We start from the raw sequence: 22572 nt of genomic DNA, 5'->3' as shown, positions 1-22572 counted from the left end.
GTTTGTTTGCAGCTGATCATTGTAGTGGTTTAGATTTACTCGCCCCTTTGTGTCATCTTTGTAGTCTTCATCTTTTTCAACATGCCAATTTCGATTCAGAAATATGAATTCGTTGGCAGCTCATTGCGTTGCTGCCAGCCCGAGTTTTTCTCGATCAAGGCTGCTGAACAACTCAAGGGCTTCCGACATTCTTGTAGTCAGGGTCGGTTCAAGGAACAGGATTGGTAAACAGCACATTGACGGGAGATGCAACAGCATGGTGTTCACGGGTGGCTTCTTGTAGGATCCATGCATCTCACCTCATGTGGAAGCTGGAGAGCTATCCCAATTCTCGGGAGATGCGATAAAGAAAATGGCGGGATTGTTGGAATATTCGCACCTTTGACCTGTTGATCTTTTTACAGGGAAACGTTTTCCTACAGGCCTTTCTGAATTGAATCCAAGGAACCTGGAAGTCAAAACAAGAGAAAGTAGCTTCAGAACACTCAAAAGCTCACCCCTGCAAGTTCTGTTGTGGTACAGAGTGAATGAGTTTCTTTTTCCTCAAAGCCAATGCCGAGTACCTTTTTTGACGAGTCTGCAAAATTATAGAAAGAAAGAGTCAAATGGAGAGAGATATGAATTGATCCATTTCTTCCATACCTTGAGGAACCAATCGTTAAATTCCATGGACTTCTTAGTACTTCAATGCAAAGAACAATTAATGAAGCTAAGTGCTTGCGTAGATTGAGGCATTTGAATAGCATTGAATATTAATGTGAATATGCTAGCCACGCATCAGGAAAAATGGTGGGGAATGGTGTCGCCACTTTTTTCAAATAGCTAAAACAATCTTTAACTCTTGTAAGTTATTTGGTGTTTAACCATCATGACATCAATCTTAAAACACTTCCAAAAGCTGGATTTTGTGCCCTCTAGATAACAGAGCTTAATGATGTTAATTTTAGACTTATTTTTAAGGTTTACTGTTAATCCTTGTAATTTTTTGTTTGCTTAATCAGAGTGAATATATCTAAAATATGCTTGAATATTCTAGAATATTCTACCATCTAACAGTTGTTATTCATTTAGATTAATTTTATATTTATAGTTTATAACATTTTTATCTTTTATAAACTTTCTTAAACCCATTCTAGTATGTTCTTTTTTATTCTATCATCTAATTATGCAATAAGATTAATTTTGTGTTTATAAACTACAAACATGCTAATAATTAAAAACTTTATTTGATCAATTGAATTAATAAGTAACAATAACACTAGTATTAAGCAAACCAAGTGTTGCTACATGCAACATGTAGCAATTTATTAGGATAATATAGAGTTTCTTAGTTTTATATAGTTTTTTCAAATTTTACTTGATACTCTAGATATGAGGCAAAATAAAGAACTTCATATTTGTTTTTTATATGAATATTTTACATTAGTAGTGATAAGTAAGAGAATTAACTTTATAAACACTGATTACAAGTGAGTCACAAATTTAAAATTCCAATATAAATCACGATTTAAGCATTGTACATTAAAACCGTTTTGATCAGCTAAAAACCATTATAATAATTTTCAATACCAGAATGTGGATATTCAGTACGGTTCCTCTGCTGCAAACAAAAACACATGTGAACATACTTGTTGGGCAGTGATCCAATTCTAAGATCCTATTGTGAATTTGGGACATTGTTTTTGAAGCATATTTAACTTCCCTAAACCTAAGTTGGATATAAACAACTTTTTGCTTTTTCTCGGACATTCCACTTTGTGCTTTTCTTGCTGAGAATGTGGATCACTATTGGATTTGTCGAGTTCCATGAACACTGTTATGGCCTGATAGCATCCCAGTATGCAGATGATCTCGTGCACCTCACACACCCAATGCGTGATGCACGACTGTCAAGGCATTTGTGGAGAGTTACTTTGGCTACAACATGACTTTTGGGTGTTGTTGGGAGGAGGGCAAAGTGATCCACGGGCACATTCTCGAATCGGGATTGAACGCGCATCTGGATGTCGCTGCTGCGATCGTCAACATGTACGGGAAGCTTGGCCGCTTGGATCTGGCAATGGAAGTGTATGATAGGGTGGAGGAGAAAAAGTTGGCGGCCTGGAACACTGCGATTGCCGCAAATGCCCATAATGGGCAGTTTGGAGCGGCGATTGCGCTGTTGTGGAAGTTGGATCTGGAAGGGATCAGGCCTGATATGGTGACGCTGATTGAGATCCTGGCAGCGTGTTCTTGGAAGCAGGATAAAGCACAGGGTATAAAGATCCACGAGCGTATTTGCTCGTGTGGCTGGGAGCGTAATGTTGTCGCTGGAACCTCTATCGTCAACATGTATGGAAAGTGTGCCAGATTCAAGGAAGCAAAGCGTGTTTTTTATCAAATGCACGTACGCGATGTTGTGACTTGGAACGCTATGATCTCCGCGCTTGCCCACACCTGGCATTGCAGAGAGGCGATCAATCTCTACAAGAAGATGGGCGTTCAAAGGAATTCGAGCAGTTTCATGAGCGGCCTCGGTGCTTGTGCATTTCTAGGATCCCTGCAAGACGGCAAACAAATCCATGCCGAGATCATTGCGAGATTTGCCAGCTTGTCCCATCGATTTCTCGAGACTGGAGTGGGTAATGCGATGATCAACATGTATGAAAAATGCCAGCAAGCAGTCGAAAAAAAGAAAACTTTTGATTCATTAAAAGTTAGAAATGTGATCACTTGGAACGCTACTATTGCAGCATTTGCCCAAAACGGGTATTTCACAGAAGCCCTTGACTTGTATGGTTAAGAAGACTCGTCTGTGCGTCCAGACAATGTGACATACGTGAACGCTCTCCACGCTTGCGCGGGACTGGGATGGATCGTCCAGGGCAGGGATCTTCACTCGCGAATCGCCGCGAGCGAGTGGAGCAGCGACGCAGTGGTGATGAACAGCGTGATGAGCATGTTTGTGCGGTGCGGCAGCCCAGGCGAGGCCAAGCGCGTCTTCCTGGGTCTGAAGAACCGCTCCGCAGTGTCGTGGACGATCGCGATCGCTGCCAGTGCACAGCAAGGGAGCAGCGCGGCGAGGACGTGGAGCTGTTCTTGGGGATGGTCCAAGAAGGCCTGGCCCCGGATTCCTACACATTCGCAGGGATTCTCTTCGCATGCAGCCATGGAGGGCTTCTCGACACCGGATGGAGCCGTCGATGCGGCAGGATTTTGGCGTGGATCCGGGAGCCGAGCACTACGGCTGCCTGATAGATCTTCTGGGTCGCGCGGGGGCGATCGAATCAAGCCAAAGAGCTCCTCCTCGCCATGCTCTTCTCTCCGGATGATATTTCTTGGACGGCTTCCGTGTCTATTAGGTGATCACTGTGGCGCGGCTCGAGATTGACGAATGGCGGCAGTGGCGTCTAGGATCGCTGGAGTGAAGGGACTGGCGGATGCTGGGATCGCCATGGTGCCCGGTGAGTACCGCAGGGATTCAGATCCACGGCAGTGCGTGGAGATCGAAGAAATTCCTGTGATCGATCTGTCCGATGTGGAGAAGTGCTCCCCTGCTCGGATATTGGCGATTGATTCCATCCGGAGCGCGTCTAGAGACTGGGGCTTCTTCCAGGTACACGAGATCGCTCACCATTGATTGAAATTCCACTTCGTTCTTGTAGATTATCGGCCATGGATTTCCAGAACAACTCATGGCGAACATGATGGAGCTCGTCCACGACTTCTTCCGCCTTCCCATCGAGGATAGGTCCGTGTACTACTCCGAGGATAGCTCCTCAAAGTTTCGGATGGGGACGAGTTTTATCCCGTCCAAGGAGACGCGACGAATGTGGCAAGACTATCTCCACCAGGCGTGCTATCCTCCCTGCGAGATCGCCCAGCTCCCGACTAAGCCTCCATCCTACGTGAAGATCTCGACCGCTTACGCAGAAGCCATGAACCGGTTAGCGAAAAGAGTGCTTGGATTGTTCTCGGAGTCACTGGGACTGGAAAGTGGTGCTCTGGAGGAAGCTTTTGGAGGAGAGAGGCATGCGATGAGGATGAACTACTATCCACCTTGTCCGGAGCCGGAGCTTACAATCGGACTGGACGCTCACGCGGATCCAAACGGTTTCACTATACTCCAGCAGGACACCAGGGTGAAAGATGGCCTCCAGATTCTACACTGTGGAGCGTGGGTGCCGATCAAACCTCTGCCTGGCGCCTTTGTTGTCAACATTGGAGATCAGCTTCAGGTAAGCTTTCTTTCGATCGTCATCATCGTGCATGCATGAGATTTCCAGGTTTTGATTGTGTGTTATTCAGATTCTTTCCAATGATGCGTACAAGAGTGTGGAGCACCGAGCAGTTGTCAACTCGGAGCGAACTCGAGTCTCCATTGCTTCATTCTATGGGCCAGCAGAAGATAGTCACATTGCTCCGCTGGCGCAGCTGGTCGCTGACGAAGCGCCTGCTTGCTTCAAAGAAAGCGTCTATGGAAATTACCTTCAATCGTTCTACGCTTCAAAACTAGATGGCAAAGCAGCCATTGAGACTGTAAGGTATTAAACTTTGTCTGCGTCTCGTTTAGGTTATGGTCATCCCACTCATTTCCACTCCCTTAGCCATTGGGTTGCACATCTGTGGGTTGTTGATGTAATAGCTAATGCAGAGGGTCTCAATCTTTCATACAGCCGCCTTGCTTTATTGATTTGATCCAACATAGAAAATTGGTGACATGCCAGAAAGAAAAGAAGTATAGAAGAATTTACATGTAACGAAACAAATCAAGGAATTCTTTTCCGCTTTCTTTCCTTCTGGCAAGTCAATAATTTTCAGCTGGATCGAACCAACAAAGCAAGGTGGGAGATGTCTGAAGTTCTTAGAAAGATTGAAATTGTTGGCGGAGGTGCAACTTAATGAAACGTATCACATGTTCTATTTGTCTTGCTCTCATTCGCTGAGCAGACTAGTATGAAGAAAGGATGACAAAAACCTCCTGTTGTTTACGAAGTTCTTGGAATTGTCATGTATGGCTCGCAAAAGCACAGAAAGCTTCAAGACTTGACCTTCCTGCTTGATTGCTTTAAAGCACCGCATGGCACAGACTGCAAACAAAGATTTATGACTGGTTTAAACTATGAAATCAAGATTTACCTTCAAAGTGCTTGCAAGAGCTACAATGCAGCCAACCACGGCCAACAGTAACTGCTTCTCGTCCGAAATAGAAGTTTCAGAAATAAACCATGCTAGGATGTTCAGGCTATGTACTTGTACAGGCGTAGTGCTATCTGGTATTAGTGTTAGTGACGACAACTAAAACACTGAGCTTTCCAACAGAAAAGAAACAGCATCGGAAGTATGCCCGAGGAGAATTAACTGTAAACTTCTCATGTGGGAAAGTTTGCGAAAATAAGATAAATACTATGACGAACCTGCAATAGAGAAGATTAGTATTTCTTCTCGATGGAAACTCCCTAATTTTATTACGTTGGAGTCCAAGAACGAGATGATCCTACACAACACAAGAAGTTTCGCCAGACGTAGATACTGGTCAGCACCGAACTGAGAAACATAATCAACCTAAATTATGCACAGATAAAAAAAACTTCATACTTAGCGATCCAAGAGTATCAGAGTTAGTTGCGATTGCTGACACTCCTCACAAAGAAATGGAACTATTTCTTTAATAACTGCTCTGGGTTTCCCAGCTGGTTAATTTCTTGCGAGAATAATAAAACTCAAACTTACCATCGGGACCTTCCACAAAGCATATTGGAAGTCGCGAAGGCTCAACATTTTGGAGTTGTCAGATATCATAGCTGCTTCTAGCATTAAATCAGTTAGAATGTGATCCCGCACTGCAATTTATAGTTCAGGTCAGTATACCACGCATCTTGAACAAAATAGCTCGGGAGATGCAACAGTGTGGTGTCCACGGCTGGCTTCTTGTAGGATCCATGCATCTCACCTCAAGTGGGCAGAGATCAAGTGGAAGCTGGAGAGCTATCCCAATTCTCGGGAGATGCAATGAAGAAAATGGCGGGATTGTTGATTTTTTTGAGAGAATATTCGCACCTTTGACCATTCACTCACCACAACAGAACTTGCAGGGGTGAGCTTTTAAGTGTTCTGAAGCTACTCTCTTGTTTTGACTTCCAGGTTCCATGGATTCAATTCAGAAAGGCCTGTAGGAAAACGTTTCCCTATAAAACATCAGCAGAGTTTCTTTTTGCCTATGGTTGAACCTCAATACCAAGTACCTTTTTTTGAGGACTCTGCAAAATCATAGAAACAAACAAACAAATGGAGAGAGAGAGAGAGAGAGAGAGGAATTGATCCATCAATTTTATCTGTCTAGGTTTCTAGTTTCTTCCATACCTCGAGGAACCAATCCTTAAATTCCATTGAGTACTACTCTTTTTAAATAATTTGTTGTACTATTTAAAATACACTACTCCTCTTTTTAAATTATTTTTTGTGCTATCTAAAATATATTACAATGTATATTCTAATATATTTCTTAACATACTTGAATGCTAAACATAACAACTAATGAGGCTAGGCATTTGTTTAGATTGAGGCATTTGCATAATGTTAATTGCTAGCTATTGCGCATCAGGACAAATGGCGAGAAATGGTGTCCCCACTAGTCTCTAGTTTTTAAATAGCTAGAACAATGTTTAACTCTCTTAAGTTCTTTTGTGTTTAACTATCAGGCCATCAATCTTAGATGGCTGGATTTTGTGCCCTCTATATTACAGAAAGAAACCATGAGTGTGGAGGGCTTAATGATGTTAATTTTAAATTTATTTTTAAGGTTTACATTGGCATGTTAGTGTTAATAAGTGTTAATAGTTTTTTCAATATAGATTATTTACATTAGTGATAAGTTAGACAATTAACTTTAAACACTGATTACAAGTTAATTAGAGAAAGTTTAAGAGCCCTTAGATTAGAGAATATCCAAGAATATATTTAGATATCTAGGTATATGACTTTACTTTGTAAAGCAAAATAAAAAGAAAATCTATGAGTGCATGAAATATGGAAATAAAATACAAAAATATGCATATTCAATTAGCTAAATATGCATATTCAATTATTAATGGTCTAAATTGAAACCAATTCAATGGCTATTAAAATCCCATTACAGTAATAATAATAAATGGCATTGTAACTATACACTTAAACCTCATATCATCCTCTCCTCTTAGAAGAATGGAAAGTAGTTATAATTGTTTGGTTGATAGGGATTTGGAGGAATATTAAGTGGAGGAACTAGTGGATCTATAGATGCTAGTTATTTATGATCCTTTTGTATGAAGTATTTCAGCTATTTTATATGCACAATTTTTAGAGGATCAATCTATTGAATGTCATGCCAAACCTTATATACTTGTGTCCAATGTAAAAAAAACAATTTGAGAGACAATCCATAAAAGTTCAAATATAGGGGAAAAGGGCCGATGAATAAAAGTGTACCCCCTTTTTTTAATTAATTAAGGGTCTTGGAATATTTTGAATAGTACTGAGTTAAGTGACTTCTTGAGAAGTCTAAATTCAAAAGTTTACATTCAACTTACCGCAACATCTGATACAATCTCTTCCACTAAGCAAGGAGTTATTTAGACAAACTATACACTATAAGATTGGGAAAATTCACTAACATAAGGTCATCTGCTTTATACTCTATAGGTTAACAATGATGGGAGTTGTAGCACCATTGTTATCCCATTTGTATGCAACTCAAGTGTTGGGAATATGATTGTAGGTATTGAAAATTATTTATCAACAAGTCGTTTCGAATATTTTTTCTTTACTACCATGATAACAAGAGGTTGGTATTGGTAGACTCTTTATTAATCTCCACCCAAGCTAGTTAAGAAATTGGTCATTATGAATGTACTTATACTAGATAAACATAAAATAGAAACTCTTATGTGTTTGAGCATAGATCTAAACCAAAATCCCAAAAGGAAAAAATAAAAGAAAGGAATGAAAAAGCTAGATCTAGACAATGCAAAAGCTAAATCTAAACTAAAATCCCAAATCCAAGCACTTCTCAAGAATAATCAAAGGTGCCCCTCACTTCCACCAATGTGAGTGCATGGAATATAAAATAATGTGAGTGTATGGAATATGGAAAAGGAATACATAAAATGTGCATATCAATTATCCCAAAAACTCTAGCTTATATACAGGAGTGAGTGGTTCAGATTGAAACTAATCTGATGGCTACCAAAATCCCACTATGCTAATATTAGTATACATCATTGTAGTTATACACTTGGACCTCACATATCTATATTTCTATTAATAGTAAGTTAAGATATAAACAAAATGAATTTGGAAGTCCCTCCATTCCTTCTGCGATTCCTCGTTTCGTGGTTGCATATCAATGTCTAGACCTTTCACTACAACAACACCAATAGGACATTGTTGATGCCAAGGTCTCCACCCAAGAAATTGACGCTACCAATTTAGAAAACACCAATAACACTAATAGAGTGTGACCAATTTCATCACATGCTCAGCAGTGAATATCACAACCATGACCACATCTTCACTTTTGTCCTTAAACCTGAGTAGCAACAGCATCAACCTCCATTGAAACAAAACCATCTTTCACAAAAACTGGAGATAAAGGATATGTAGCAAGAAGTGGAAGAGACAATGTCTCATAATGTTGTGCCAAAAAAAATAGAGAATAAAGATAATTTTGGTTAGTTGTTTTACAAATTAGAAATAGCTTTTGCATATAAATATTATTGTCTAGTAAATACTTTTTTATCTTTATGTGAAATTTATAAATTAGTTCTTCAGCCATTATCTATTTGATGATATGAAACTTGGCATAAATTGTCACAACATATAAATAAAGGTATATAAATTATAAAAAGAAAAATAATTTAATTTTTTTTATAAAGGTCTTGATAAAAAAATATTTTAGAGCTAAATTATAAATAGTTTTATTACACCTCGACAATCTCATTTACAAAGTAAGTAAGATAAATTTCCTATATATACTTTAATTTATTATTACAAATACAGCTACAAATAATATTGATATTATTTTGGAGACCCCTTAGAAGGATATTAGAAAATTTCACTATCAACAACCATCTATATTTAATCTTAATTCTAAAGAAAAAAGATGGCTTATATTACTTGAAATTAGTAGATTATTAATAAAAACGATTAATAAAGTTTAAGTGAAAAATTATGAAATAGTAATTAAACATTATAATCAGCATTTTGCAATAAGGCCATATACTACAACATTTCTAAAATGGCTTTGATCATTTAAAAAAGATTTTTTACAACTTAGAGTTTACTCTTGCACTTCTAAACAATATTTATTACCATTACTAAATTATTTTACCTAAGCATCAAATAATTTGAACTTATTTACAGTGGTATATGATAAATATTATACAAAAAATATAGGAAAGGTTGCAATGTAGGACAATATGAAGAATATTTTTATTAAAGACAAAAATTATTTAATTCAATTGGAGGATAAAATGTTTAAATGCCCAATATGGAGATATAATAAATATCAAATAATACTTATTGATAATACTTTAGACCAAGGAGTTACAAACAAAAGAATTTATTCTTTATATCTACCTTTATATAAACTTCCTAAGACATTAAAAGACATTACTTATAATTGTGGCTTCCTATTACCAAAAAACATAAGAAAATGGTTTCTTCAGATGGTGAAGATAAGTATACAGCTAAAAATTATAAACAAAAATAATAAATATAAGTAATTATTGAAATTAATATTATTCTTATGAATATTCTCAAATAAAATCTTATTTTGAGACTGTGGATTCTCCCAAATTAATGAATATATGGTTTAAACTTAAGTTCGATATAAACAGCTTTTTGCTTTTTCTTGGACATTCCATTCCACTTTGTGCTTTTCTTGCTGAGAATGTGGATCACTATTGGATTTGTATGGCTGGATCGCATCCCAATATGGAAATGATTTTGTGTGCCTCACGACACCCAATGTGTGATGCACGACTGTCAAGGCGTTACTTTGGCTACAACATGACTTTTGGGTGTTGTCACAGGTATCTTGGTCAGCTTCCCAGTCTTTTTTGCCTTCATGTTTGCCTAGTGTATCAAGTACCAACTGAGGTAGCTCTTTTTTTCGAATCTCTTTCATCACTTTGGGCTTGGTCAAGCAAAAGTTTGTGGGCTCATTACCAGGATGATACAGTTTTGAGCTTGAAAATTTGGTGTGCTGTTTTTCTTGTTTTGCCATTTTGTTTTACATGAGACATGTAGGAAATCCTGAGCTCAAAAGTTCACTAAGATTCATTTGCATAAATTACACTTTGGCAGAAAATTATAACATTTATTACAAAATACAGTTAAAAACAACCCATTCATCATCGAATGGATCTAGGACGTACAATTTGCCTTGCTTCTCCACACATTGTCCAATATTCCAGCGATGGGTAACTTTGGTAAAATCCACACACTTTGACAGCGCAAGAAGGAACGGGGTTACATCTGCCAAGAAGTGGTCATCCTTTGACCCCTCAAACTTTGGAGCCACCACCACGCTCTCTTGATGACCTTGGTAGAAGTCAATAATGTCATCCAGTGCCACCACCCGCTTGAAATCCCGAAACCCTACATGGTCAAGATTCTTGACTTTCGTCCCGTCCTTTAGAACAACGCAATTGCCACCATGTAGCCTCCTCGACACAAGCCCCCCAGTAGGATCCAGATGGTCAACCACAAGGTTGACATACTTCTCCTGGGCGGCACTACGATATCGTACACTTTTGAAACCTTCCCCAGAAATTCATCTACGCCTGGTCTCTTCATGATGTGGAGTGGTGCATCATCGTTGAATTCCATGCTGAAATCTACAGAAGAGACGAGATCCTTATGAGCGTATACCAGTGTATTGTCTAGATCGAGAATGAGTGTCTTCTTCATGATACCCTAAAAAATGACTCGTATTCCGTGGAAATGAAGAAGGGCCACAAAAGGTGACCAAAGGTGCCACGTCTGCCCTAAACTCTATCCGACGTGGCCTTTTGTATTCTTGTACCCTACTATTGGCAAAGCCCAAGGGAGCCGGAGGAGCACGTCGATCCTCAATGCAGCTTAGATTCCAAATCTAGGGCTGCCGTGATCGTCTGGCAAGGGCAGAGGTGAGTGCGCTGCTGGTTTGCGGCCTACTGTTGGCGAGGCGGAAGGAGGTGAACATGCAATTGTAGCAAGTTTGTTGTGAATCCATTGACGGACAGCTGATGTGCGCATTCTAGGCTCCAGCCGTTGGATAAGTGCAGTAACGACTCCTCAATCTCTTTTGTGCTTTCAGCAACGACTCACAATGTTAACACTGACCAGAGTCCACCATGGAGAGGAAGAGAGCTGCTGGTCCGAAGAAACTACACACTCAGAAGCGATCCGACGTCATGCTCGAAAGGACCCGCCCACTGGATCCGATTAACCGAGCTCGATCAGGTTGGTCAAAACTTGAAACATCTGCACTTGTCTGATGAAGATCCTCGTTGAAGCAGGAGCAGGAGAAACTGATCATGATGCATCCGCGTTGCAGGCTGCTCCTGACGCTGGTACGAGGAATTCCTTTTGTTGGCTGACACGACTCTTTGCTGGTTTGATTCATGACTTGCAGAATATGTTCGGCAATTCCTCGCAATGGCGCAACGCTTGGAGAGATTCAAGATGCTCTCGGCGAATGTTGTGACCGGGATCGTGGAATCGATCCAAAAGGGAGGGGAGACTCCAGTTGCAGCAGCAGGTGGATACAATAATTTGTCTCTTTGGCATCTTTTCGCTTCTGAGTGGCCCCTTGTCTCTCTTGTCCAGGCCGCTTCTGCAGCAGCTACGAAGTGCTCGCTTGTGTTGGCCAGGGGGCGTCCGGGAAAGTATACAAGTGCCGTAGCAAGGAGGACGAACAAATCTACGCCATCAAAGTCATCAAGGTTCGCACAGCAACGAAGTCCAGAGACCAGGATGTCGCGCTCGTCTTCAAGGAGGGAGAGATGCTCCAGCGCTGCGAACACCCCAACATAGTCAAATACTTCGACATGTGGAAGGAGGAAGGCGAGCCGGGCAAGTCGAAAGTGTACATTGTCATGGAGTTTTGTGGCCGCTCGCTCCAGTCGGTGCTCCTCGGCGGTGAGTCACCACCTGCAGATGCGTTTAGGCAGCTTCTTCAAGCTGTGGCGCATGTGCACGACAACGTGGGTGTTCATCGGGATATAGCACCACACAACATCTTCGTCACAGACGATGGACGCATCAAGCTGGGAGATTTCGGTCTTGGTAGGCAAATGAAACATCTCTTCCATCTCTCATTTGTTGGCTTACAGCTAAAAATAAGGAGTCCATGCTCGAGACCGAAAATATCAAGAAGGGGAGAGCAGTTTACTACTCTCCCCAGCGCCGGAGCAACTCAACCTACACTGACATGCTTGCGCTTGGAGTTATACTCTTCGAACTTCATTGGAGGTGTCCCCCGGACCAGGTTTGGCTGCAGTTTGTGCAACGTGCTTGCTTAGTTCGGTGAATCTGTGTAGGAAAGGGAGTCGGTATTGATTGACGTCCGGGATGGCGTTTTACCAGCAGACTGGGCGTACCAACACCCATCAATTGCGCCCAAGGTGTTGGAGCTGGTCGCAGCAAGACGCGACCAGCGTCCATCCGCGCGCGACATCCTCTGCGATCCTGCCTGGCAATCTGTTTGGTGAGTTTCTTTCATTACTCTGATTCTCTGCTTGGCTTCTAACATGTCTGTTTGCAGCTGATCGTTGTAGTTGTTTAGATTTACTTGCTCCTTTTTGTCATCTTTGTAGTCTTGGTCTTTTTCAGCATGCTGATTTCGATTCAGAAATATGAATTCGTTGCCAGTTCATTGCATTTCTGCCAGGCCGAGTTGTTCTCGATCAAGGTTGCTGAACAACTCAAGGGCTTCCGACATTCTTGTAGTCAGGTTCGGTTCAAGGAACAGGATTGGTAAACAGCACATTGACGGGAGATGCAACAGCGTGGTGTCCACGGCTGGCTTCTTGTAGGGTCCATGCATCTCACCTATAGTGGGCAGAGATCGAGTGGAAGCTGGAGAGCTATCCCAATTCTCGGGAGATGCGATGAAGAAAATGGCGGGATTGTTGATTTTTGTAGAGAGAATATTCGCACCTTTGACCTGTCGACCTTTTTACAGGGAAACGTTTTCCTACAGGCCTTTCTGAATTGAATCCAAGGAACCTGGAAGTCAAAACAAGAGAGTAGCTTCAGAACACTCAAAAGCTCACCCCTGCAAGTTCTGTTGGTACAGGGTGAATGAGTTTCTTTTTGCCCCCTCAAAGCCCCTTTTTTGACGAGTCTGCAAAATTATAGAAAGGAAGAGTCAAATGGAGAGAGAGAGAAATATATATATATGAATTGATCCAGGTTTCTTGTTTTTTTCATACCTTGAGGAACCAATCGTTAAATTCCACTGATTTCTTTGCATACTTGAATGCAAAGAATAACAAATAATGAAGCTAGGTGCTTGGTTAGATTGAGGCAAGTTTTCAAATAGCTAGAACAAACTTTAACTCTTTTAAGTTGTTTAGTGTTTAACCATCATGACATCAATCTTAAAACACGTCCAGAAGTTGGATTTTGTGCCCTCTAGATTAATGATGTTAATTTTAGACTCTTTGTCAGTGTTAATCCTTGTAATTTATAGGATAATATAGAGTTTCTCAGTTTTATATAGTTTTTCAAATTTTACTTGATACTCTTCCAGTTCTAGATATGAGGCAAAATAAAGAACTTCATAGTTTTTTATATGAAAACTTTAAAGTTGCTAGATTAGAGAATATTCTAGAATATACTTAGATATTTAGGTATATTCTTTATATCTATAAAGCGAAATGTAAAGAAAATCCAAATTAAGAACACTAAAGTATTCACAAATGAAAATCAGGATTTAAACATTGTACATTACAACCGTTTTGATCAGCTAAAAACTAATCGCTCAAGTGACCAGCTTAATTTCAATACCAGAATGTGGATATTCAGTACCGCGGTTCCTCTGCTGCAAACGAAAACACGTAAAAATACTTGTAGGGCAGGGACAATAACATCGTCCTATTCATCTTCATTGTTTTTGGTTTAGTGTTGACCACCAAACCTAAGTTGGATATAAACAGCTTTTTGCTTTTTCTTGGACTTTCCGAGAATGTGGATCACTATTGGATTTGTATGGCTGGATCGCATCCCAGTATGCAAATGATCTTGTGCGCCTCATGACACCCAATGCGTGATACATGACTGTCAAGGCGTTTGTGGAGAGTTACTTTGGCTACGACATGACATTTGGGTGTTGTCGCGGGTGTCTTGGTCGGCTTCCCGGTCTTCTTTGCCTTCATGTTTGCCTAATATATCAAGTACCAGGAGGTAGCTCTTTTTTACCAATCTCTTTCAGGCTCGGTCAAGCAAAAGTTGTGAGCTCATTACTAGGATGATACACTTTTGAAGCAGAAGAGCTTGAAAACTTGGTGTTCTTTTGGCTTGTTTTACCATTTTGTTTTACACAAGACATGCAGGAAATCCTCGAAAGTCACTTCCATAAACTATTGGGGGGAAAATTATACCATATATTACAAAATACAATAATCAGTTAAACACAACCCATTCATCATCGAATGGATCTGGGACGTACAATTTGCCTTGCTTCTCCACATTGTCCAATATTCCAGGGATGGGTAACTTCGGTAAAGTCCACACACTTTGGCAGGGCAAGAAGGAAAGGGGCTACATCTGCCAAGAAGTCCCGCTTGAAATCCCAAAACCCTACATGGTCAAGATTCTTGACTTTCATCCCGTCCTTTAGAACAACACAATTGCCACCATGTAGCCTCCTCTACACAAGCCTCCGAGTAGGATCCAGATGGTCAACCACAAGGTTGACATACTTCTCCTGGGCGGCACTAAACACCACAATATCGTACACATTTGAAACCTTCCCCAAAAATTCATCTACACCTAATCTCTTCATGATGTGGAGTGGTGCATCATCGTCAAATTCCATGCTGAAATCTACAGAAGAGACGAGATCCTTATGAGCGTATACCAGTGGATTGTCTAGATCAAGAATGAGTGTTTTCTTCATGATACCCTAAACAATGACTCGTATTCCATGGAAATGTAGAAAAACTTATTCAAATTTTTGTAGAGAGAATATTCGCACCTTTGACCATTCACTCACCACAACAGAACTTGCAGGGGTGAGCTTTTAAGTGTTCTGAAGCTACTCTCTTGTTTTGACTTCCAGGTTCCGTGGATTCAATTCAGAAAGGCCTGTAGGAAAACGTTTCCCTATAAAACATCAGCGGAGTTTCTTTTTGCCTATGGTTGAACCTCAATGCCAAGTACCTTTTTTTGAGGACTCTGCAAAATCATAGAAACAAACAAACAAATGGAGAGAGAGAGAGAGAGAGAGAGAGAGAGAGAGAGGAATTGATCCATCAATTTTATCTGTCTAGGTTTCTAGTTTCTTCCATACCTCGAGGAACCAATCCTTAAATTCCATTGAGTACTACTCTTTTTAAATAATTTGTTGTACTATTTAAAATACACTACTCCTCTTTTTAAATTATTTTTTGTGCTATCTAAAATATATCACAATGTATATTCTAATATATTTCTTAACATACTTGAATGCTAAACATAACAACTAATGAGGCTAGGCACTTGTTTAGATTGAGGCATTTGCATAATGTTAATTGTTAGCTATTGCACTTCAGGACAAATGGTGAGAAATGGTGTCCCCACTAGTCTTTAGTTTTTAAATAGCTAGAACAATGTTTAACTCTCTTAAGTTCTTTTGTGTTTAACCATCAGGCCATCAATCTTAGACGGCTGGATTTTGTGCCCTCTATATTACAGAATGAAACCATGAGTGTGGAGGGCTTAATGATGTTAATTTTAAATTTATTTTTAAGGTTTAAATTGGCATTCTGTTACATGTTAGTGTTAATAAGTGTTAATAGTTTTTCAATATAGATTATTTAGATTAGTGATAAGTTAGACAATTAACTGTAAACACTGATTACAAGTTAATTAGAGAAAGTTTAAGAGCCCTTAGATTAGAGAATATCCAAGAATATATTTAGATATCTAGGTATATGACTTTACTCTGTAAATAAAAATAAAAAGAAAATCTGTAAGTGCATGAAATATGGAAATAAAATACAAAAATATGCATATTCAATTAGCTAAATATGCATATTCAATTATTAATGGTCTAAATTGAAACCAATTCAATGGCTATTAAAATCCCATTACAGTAATAATAATAAATGGCATTGTAACCATACACTTAAACCTCATATCATCCTCTCCTCTTAGAAGAATGGAAAGTAGTTATAATTGTTTGGTTGATAGGGATTTGGAGGAATATTAAGTGGAGGAACTAGTGGATCTATAGATGCTAGTTATTTATGATCCTTTTGTATGAAGTATTTCAGCTATTTTATATGCACAATTTTTAGAGGATCAATCTATTGAATGTCATGCCAAACCTTATATACTTGTGTCCAATGTAAAAAAAACAATTTGAGAGACAATCCATAAAAGTTCAAATATAGGGGAAAAGGGCCGATGAATAAAAGTGCACCCCCTTTTTTTAATTAATTAAGGGTCTTGGAATACTTTGAATAGTACTGATTTAGATGACTTCCCGAGAAGTATAAATTCAAGAGCTTACATCCAACTTACCACAATATTTAATACAGTCTCTTCCAATAAGTAAGGAGCTATTTAGACAAACTATACACTATAAGATTGGGAAGATTAATTAACATAAGGTCATCTGCTTTATACTCTATAGGTTAACAATGATGGGAGTTGTAACACCATTGTTATCCCATTTGTATGCAACTCAAGTGTTGGGAATATGATTGTAGGTATCGAAAATTACCTATGAATGAGTCATTTCAGATATTTTTTCTTTACTGCCACGACAACAAGAGGTTGGTATTGCTAGATTCTTTATCAATCTCCACCCAAGCTAATTGAGAAACTGGTCATCATGTATGTACTTATACTAGATAAACATAATATAGGAACTTTTATATGTTTCTTGCTGAGCATACTCGACTCAGTATGAGAAGCTCATATGTAACCCCTATTATATTGAGCTTGGTTCTTTAATATTCACTAAATAAATTTCAAGCTTATTCCAAATACTAACTCTTGGTATTAAGGGTGATAACTTAAAGCATGTTTTCCGAAGTTCAAATGTGTAGTAGGGATAGTGGGTATGTCAAACATGGCCAATTAACCTAAGGCATATTTGCACATCTATTTTTGTTTTGCATTCGGTTTAACCCAAGTTCTATACCATACTAGCTAGTGGAGTACCCATATCCTTGTGTTAAGCCACTGATATGCTAAAATAACACTAAACTTTATTTGGCTCTGTTTAGCTCTGTTTTGTGTGTTAATCTTGGCATTAGGATATTTGATGCTCTAGGACTATTCTTATATCACTTCATGCTTCTATTCTTTTGCTTCTTGGGCTAAATGCTCAAGAGTCACTCTATACTCTAGTTCCTTTGCTCCTTAGCTGCAAGCTTGGGAGTTTGATTCCATTCTTTTGTTTAATGGCTTAAGGCCCTAAAACTCGAGTTCCACTCCGCTGTCCTTGGATATGTGGCATATAAAAAATTTAGGTTCTGCTTCATAGTTATCCTATAATAAATCACTATAGAATAAAGGGTGAAAACCATGTGTGCTATACTAAATGTTTAATAAATGCTACTTGAATAGTGGAAAAATGCTCGTCAAACACTAATCCTAAGACTTAGCATTGGTAGTTCATAGTAATTGTAAAAGTGAATTCAACTCCATTGATAATATCAAATCATAACCATATAGAAGTTCATATAGTGAAGCACTAATGAAACTTTGTACCCCTATGCCATACATATACTAAAGAAGTGGCAAATAATCATCCCAATTTAAATCCTAATCATCCTTTTGAAAGTCTGAATAAGCTATTATACCAAACCATTGGTTCATAAATGATAAGCACTTGTGAAAGTGTTGTGTATCCTTAGCTAAGACATTAAAATGTGAAATATCTTAACTATAAATATGAGACTTTATTTGAGAGAATCTACTATAGACATGAATGCTAAAATACCACTCAATTTTGGAAGAAGTATTTAACAATAGTCACAAATGCACTAGCAAAAGCACTAGCTTCCACCCAATGAATCAAGTAGTTAGAGGCAATAATGATATATTCATTGCCATGAATTGACTATGGAAAAAGGCCCTATCAAATCAACATCACCAACTTAAATGGATGGGAAATTACAATTGACTCCAATTGTCCTTCTGTAACATGAAGAGTATTATGAGTTTGGCATTAAACATAGTTATATATATATATATATATATATATATATATATATATATATATATATATTGAATAATATCATATCACATCTTTGACTAATAAAAAGACATGTGTAGCTTCTTAGTCACATGATAATGTACAATATACTTGTTTAGAATAGAAGAGTCATGGTAAGCGTGAAGAAAGAGTAGAATACAGATTGAAAGCACTATATTACCTCACCAACTTCATGTGAGTTTTTATGGATGACTTCAGCATCTTTAGCAGCAAAAAATAACATCCCCAACATCTTGAGAAATGCTTCATCAAATGTCAAGAGAACAACATCACCTTAAACCCTGACAAATCTACCTTCTTCGTCAAATCTGGCATCCTATTTGGGCACATCATCTGCAAAAAAGGCATCCTCATTGACAAAGCTAAGACTTTTGCCATCATCAATATGCAACACCCAACAAACACCACTAGACTACGATCCTTCCTCGGCAAAATGAGATACCATCAACGCTTCATCAAAGATTATGTGAAGATTGCAAAACCCCTTATAGATCTTTTGAAGAAAAATCACGTCTACAACTGGACTCAAGATTGCCAACAAGCATTTGACATGCTCAAGAATTCCTTAACAAGGGCTCCAATACTCGCTCAACCAAACTAGGACAAAGATTTCAATACACATCGTTGCCTCTAATTATGCCATCAGAGCAATACTTTCTCACAACAAGACCTCAAAGACCGACCAATCTACTATACGAGCCGAAGACTCAACTCAGCTGAGATGAACTACATCACCATTGAAAAAGAAGTTTTAGGAATGGTCTATGCATTATAAAAGTTTCGACACTACCTACTCGGCACTAAAGTCAAGAGCATGGTTGACCACAAAGCACTTTTACACCTCCTCAACAAGACCATCTTCATCCGTAGAATTGCTTGATAGTTTTTATTACTTCAAGAATACAACTTCGAAATTATTCACAAACCTGGCAAAGAACATGTATAAGCCAACCTTATAACTAGTGAACAACTAAAATACAACATGGATGACTTTCCTGACTCCAACATACTTTGCATCCACACATCATCAACATGGACGAATGACATCTACTACTACCTCATAACAACAATAATACTAAATCGATACTCCATCTCTAATCACCATAAATAATTTGTCTTAAGGACAAGACCATATTCAGTTGTGGGAGGAAGATTGTACAAAAAAGGACGAGACAATGTACTATGAAGATGTGTACAATTTGAAGAACTCAAGATCTATTCGAAGAAGCCCACTGTGGACAAGCAAGAGGCCACTTCACAAAAGAAATCACAGCTCACAAGATTTTGCAAGTAGGACTCTAGTGGCTAACACTTTGGCATAACTTAGCAAAATTTTGTTGAGAATGTGACATTTGTCAACAAACCAAGTACACACTAAAGAAACAAACTCAAGAGCTTCATCCAACAACACCACTAGAACTATTTCAATGATAGGAACTCGACTTTGTTAGACTACTCATAACAAGCTTCAAGTGAAACAAACATAAGGTTTTAACACCATATTACCCTCAAGGCAACAGTTAAGCAGAGTTGACAAACAAGACACTTAAGAACATCCTCAAACATAAGGCTTTAACACCATATTACCCTCAAGGCAACAGTTAAGCAGAGTTGACAAACAAGACACTTAAGAAATATTGGAAAAATTGGCTTGAGAGTGAATTCAAGATGGGAAGGACCATTCCTCATCCAAAAATTTAAAGCTCTAGGAATGGCAACAATTGTAACATTCGATGGCGAGCATCTCCAAACTGTCAACCTTAACAAGCTCAAGAAATATTAATCATACGACTCAAACATCATCAAAAACGACATTGAAAGAAATGAAGGTTTTCAATTTTAAAGATCGAGAACGAAACATCAAGAAGAACTACAGGCATGAAGATCAAGAGATCAAGACTATGAAAACTCAAACTCAAGATTTCAACATATTTAAGATTTACAAAGTTCAAGCTCAAAAACTTAACACAATCAAAAAACATAAAGCTTAAATTCAAAAATCCAAGAAAAATCAAGCTCAAGAAAACAACATGAAGAAAAATAACAACTTGAAGAACTTTAACAAAAAACAAGACTTAGAGACTAAAGAATCTTTTAAGACTCATCAATAAACTTGCCAAACACCAACACAAAGCAAGCTTCTCCAACACTACCACACCAACAAAGAAAAAACTCAAGAAAGTTACCACAGGGACTCAAACTTGACACTCCATTGCAAAGAGCAAAATCCTAACTCTAAAGATATGTCCTTTTAAAGGACAGTATGCGTGGAAACACAATACATCAATGACTAGCTTTCTAAAGAAAGTGTAAAGCTCTGTAATTGACAGTCATGACTCGTGAAGAAATGGCAGTTGCCACCATGTAAGAGTAGTTAAGGGGGAAAGTTAGCACTTCTCTATTGTATTCCAGCTTATCACCAAGGCACATCTATTTTCTCACAACTTGGAGTATTCTAGTAATATCAAGTTTATCCTTACTCATGACCACTTGCATGAACCTTCTTGGGGATTGAAGGTCTCAAGTTAGTTTCTAATTGATTCGTGTGTTAGTTTCTAATTGATTCGAGAGATGATATATGAGGTTCAAATATAAGGGGAAAGGCCTATAAATAAAAGTGCAACCTTTTTTCTAATCAGTTAGAGGTCTTGGAATACTTAGGGTTAAATGTTCTTGGGTTTGAATAAACTAAATTGGGTGACCTCCCAAAAAATTTAAATTTAGGAGCTTACATTTGGTATTAAAAGGGTCTTGGGTTTGACGTTTAGTTAGCTAGAGGAATCATACCATGTGTTAAGATTAACATTTGGCAAGTCTAATTTATTCCTATTGGGCTTGACTTGTATAGTGTTAAAAGAGTTGCAACTGTATAGAGAAACATAATGAATTATAAAAAACCAAAGGGAATGATTTGAGACATTGATCTATAGAGTTCAAATATAAAGGGATAAATAAAAGTGCACCCCTTTTTTTAATCAGTTAAGGGTTTTAAAATATTGTCCTTAAGTTTAAATAGTATTGGGGTTAGTGACATTATGAGAAATCCAAATTTAAAAGCTTATATATATATGTGCTAATGGCAATAGAGTGGCACCTAAGTTTTAGGGCCTTGGCCACTAAACAAAGGGATGATTGAGTATATATAAAGCTAATGAACAAAGGAATAAGAACAAATAAGGAATAAGGAATAGAGCTTTTAGCATTCCAATATCAAAACTATCACATAAAATGGAGCTAAAGGACTATTTTAGCATAATGGTGGCCTAACATAAAGATATTCCACCAGCTAATATAGTACAAAGTTTGGGCTTAAACTTAAGCCAAACATAAAACAAAAATAAACATGCCTAATAAGAAGTTAGATGATGTTTCAAGTTGGTCAACCACGCCCATCCCTACTATATATTTAAAATCGTTTTGGCCATATTTCCTAATTTTTTTGTCAACGTCTAAATAATACTTATTCAACTTCTCATGTTATTCCTCATCCATGGCAAGTCCCTGAAGCTTATATTGCTACTAGTTCTAATAGATAACAACGATAGACATATACTACTATTGATGACTCATCTTCTCCTATTTTATTTTTAACTAAGGATTTTCAACACAATCATACTCATGTTACTGGTGCTTTATTAACTATTAGTTGTTTTTTACTCTTATTATTAATTCTGATGCCACACAACATGTGGTTGAGCACTTTGAATTCCTTTATATCTATCAAGTTATTGCTTGTATGGGTATATTACCACCTTTTGATTGTCATGGATCCTCTTTTACTTTGCATGGTTATCTTTTAGCATATGCTTCAAGATAAAATCATCTTTATCTTCTAGCATATGCTTAAGACAAAATCATGATTTTCACATTTTAATTACTATAGGATAGCAATGGAATAGACCTAACTTTTGAGATATGTGTGCTAAGGGCAACACCTAAGTTTTAGGGCCTTAGGCCACTAAACAAAATGATAGAATCAAACTCCTAAGCATATGTCTAATGAACAAAGAAATAAAAGTATGGAACAACTCTTGAATATGCAACTAAGGAGTGATGAAACAGGAACACTAAAATAGTCTTAAAAATTTTAATATCCATACATTAAAACAAACATGTAAAACAAAGCTAAAGCATTG

General features: G+C 38.1%; 3 protein-coding genes across 8 annotated transcripts; all 3 read left to right on the top strand.

The window, feature by feature from the left end:
- The first annotated feature begins 1924 nt into the window (after positions 1-1924).
- LOC112343660 (pentatricopeptide repeat-containing protein At2g34400-like) lies at positions 1925-3370 on the top strand. The gene is made up of 2 exons (XM_024667487.1): positions 1925-2621; positions 2805-3370. The coding sequence occupies exons 1-2, from the start codon at positions 1925-1927 to the stop codon at positions 3368-3370; spliced, it is 1263 nt and encodes a 420-aa protein (XP_024523255.1).
- On the top strand, positions 3291-4652 carry LOC9638849 (flavanone 3-dioxygenase 2). Its single transcript, XM_024667495.1, has 3 exons — positions 3291-3595; positions 3645-4217; positions 4288-4652. Exons 1-3 carry the CDS (start codon positions 3374-3376, stop codon positions 4528-4530), a joined length of 1038 nt encoding a protein of 345 aa, XP_024523263.1. The 5' UTR covers positions 3291-3373; the 3' UTR covers positions 4531-4652.
- Positions 4653-11077: 6425 nt separating this feature from the next.
- On the top strand, positions 11078-12877 carry LOC112343657 (eukaryotic translation initiation factor 2-alpha kinase-like). Of its 6 annotated transcripts, none has more exons than XM_024667467.1 (9): positions 11078-11195; positions 11262-11279; positions 11347-11463; positions 11517-11573; positions 11636-11761; positions 11830-12288; positions 12336-12490; positions 12543-12709; positions 12767-12877. In XM_024667467.1, the coding sequence occupies exons 3-9, from the start codon at positions 11355-11357 to the stop codon at positions 12768-12770; spliced, it is 1077 nt and encodes a 358-aa protein (XP_024523235.1). In that variant the 5' UTR covers positions 11078-11195; positions 11262-11279; positions 11347-11354; the 3' UTR covers positions 12771-12877. The 6 variants fall into 6 exon arrangements, with proteins under 6 accessions (XP_024523235.1, XP_024523234.1, XP_024523237.1 ...); XM_024667466.1 differs by having other exon boundaries at positions 11262-11284; XM_024667469.1 differs by lacking the exon at positions 11262-11279 and having other exon boundaries at positions 11078-11147; positions 11318-11463.
- Positions 12878-22572: the final 9695 nt, after the last annotated feature.

Source organism: Selaginella moellendorffii, unplaced genomic scaffold (genome assembly GCF_000143415.4).
Source record: "Selaginella moellendorffii unplaced genomic scaffold, v1.0 SELMOscaffold_174, whole genome shotgun sequence".
Taxonomy (NCBI): domain Eukaryota; kingdom Viridiplantae; phylum Streptophyta; class Lycopodiopsida; order Selaginellales; family Selaginellaceae; genus Selaginella; species Selaginella moellendorffii.
The sequence above is the reverse complement of the archived record's forward strand: the minus strand, read 5'-3'. Positions and strand labels throughout refer to the sequence as shown.

Coding starts and splice junctions, on each gene's coding strand:
- LOC112343660 (XM_024667487.1), top strand. CDS start 1,925: ATGACTTTTGGGTGTTGTTGGGAGGAGGGCAAAGTGATCCACGGGCAC. Junction 2,622..2,804: donor ATTTCTCGAGACTGGAGTGG/GTAATGCGATGA, acceptor CTGTGCGTCCAG/ACAATGTGACATACGTGAAC.
- LOC9638849 (XM_024667495.1), top strand. CDS start 3,374: ATGGCGGCAGTGGCGTCTAGGATCGCTGGAGTGAAGGGACTGGCGGAT. Junction 3,596..3,644: donor GAGACTGGGGCTTCTTCCAG/GTACACGAGATC, acceptor TCGTTCTTGTAG/ATTATCGGCCATGGATTTCC. Junction 4,218..4,287: donor ACATTGGAGATCAGCTTCAG/GTAAGCTTTCTT, acceptor TGTGTTATTCAG/ATTCTTTCCAATGATGCGTA.
- LOC112343657 (XM_024667469.1), top strand. CDS start 11,355: ATGGAGAGGAAGAGAGCTGCTGGTCCGAAGAAACTACACACTCAGAAG. Junction 11,574..11,635: donor GCAGGCTGCTCCTGACGCTG/GTACGAGGAATT, acceptor CATGACTTGCAG/AATATGTTCGGCAATTCCTC. Junction 12,491..12,542: donor GGAGGTGTCCCCCGGACCAG/GTTTGGCTGCAG, acceptor GAATCTGTGTAG/GAAAGGGAGTCGGTATTGAT.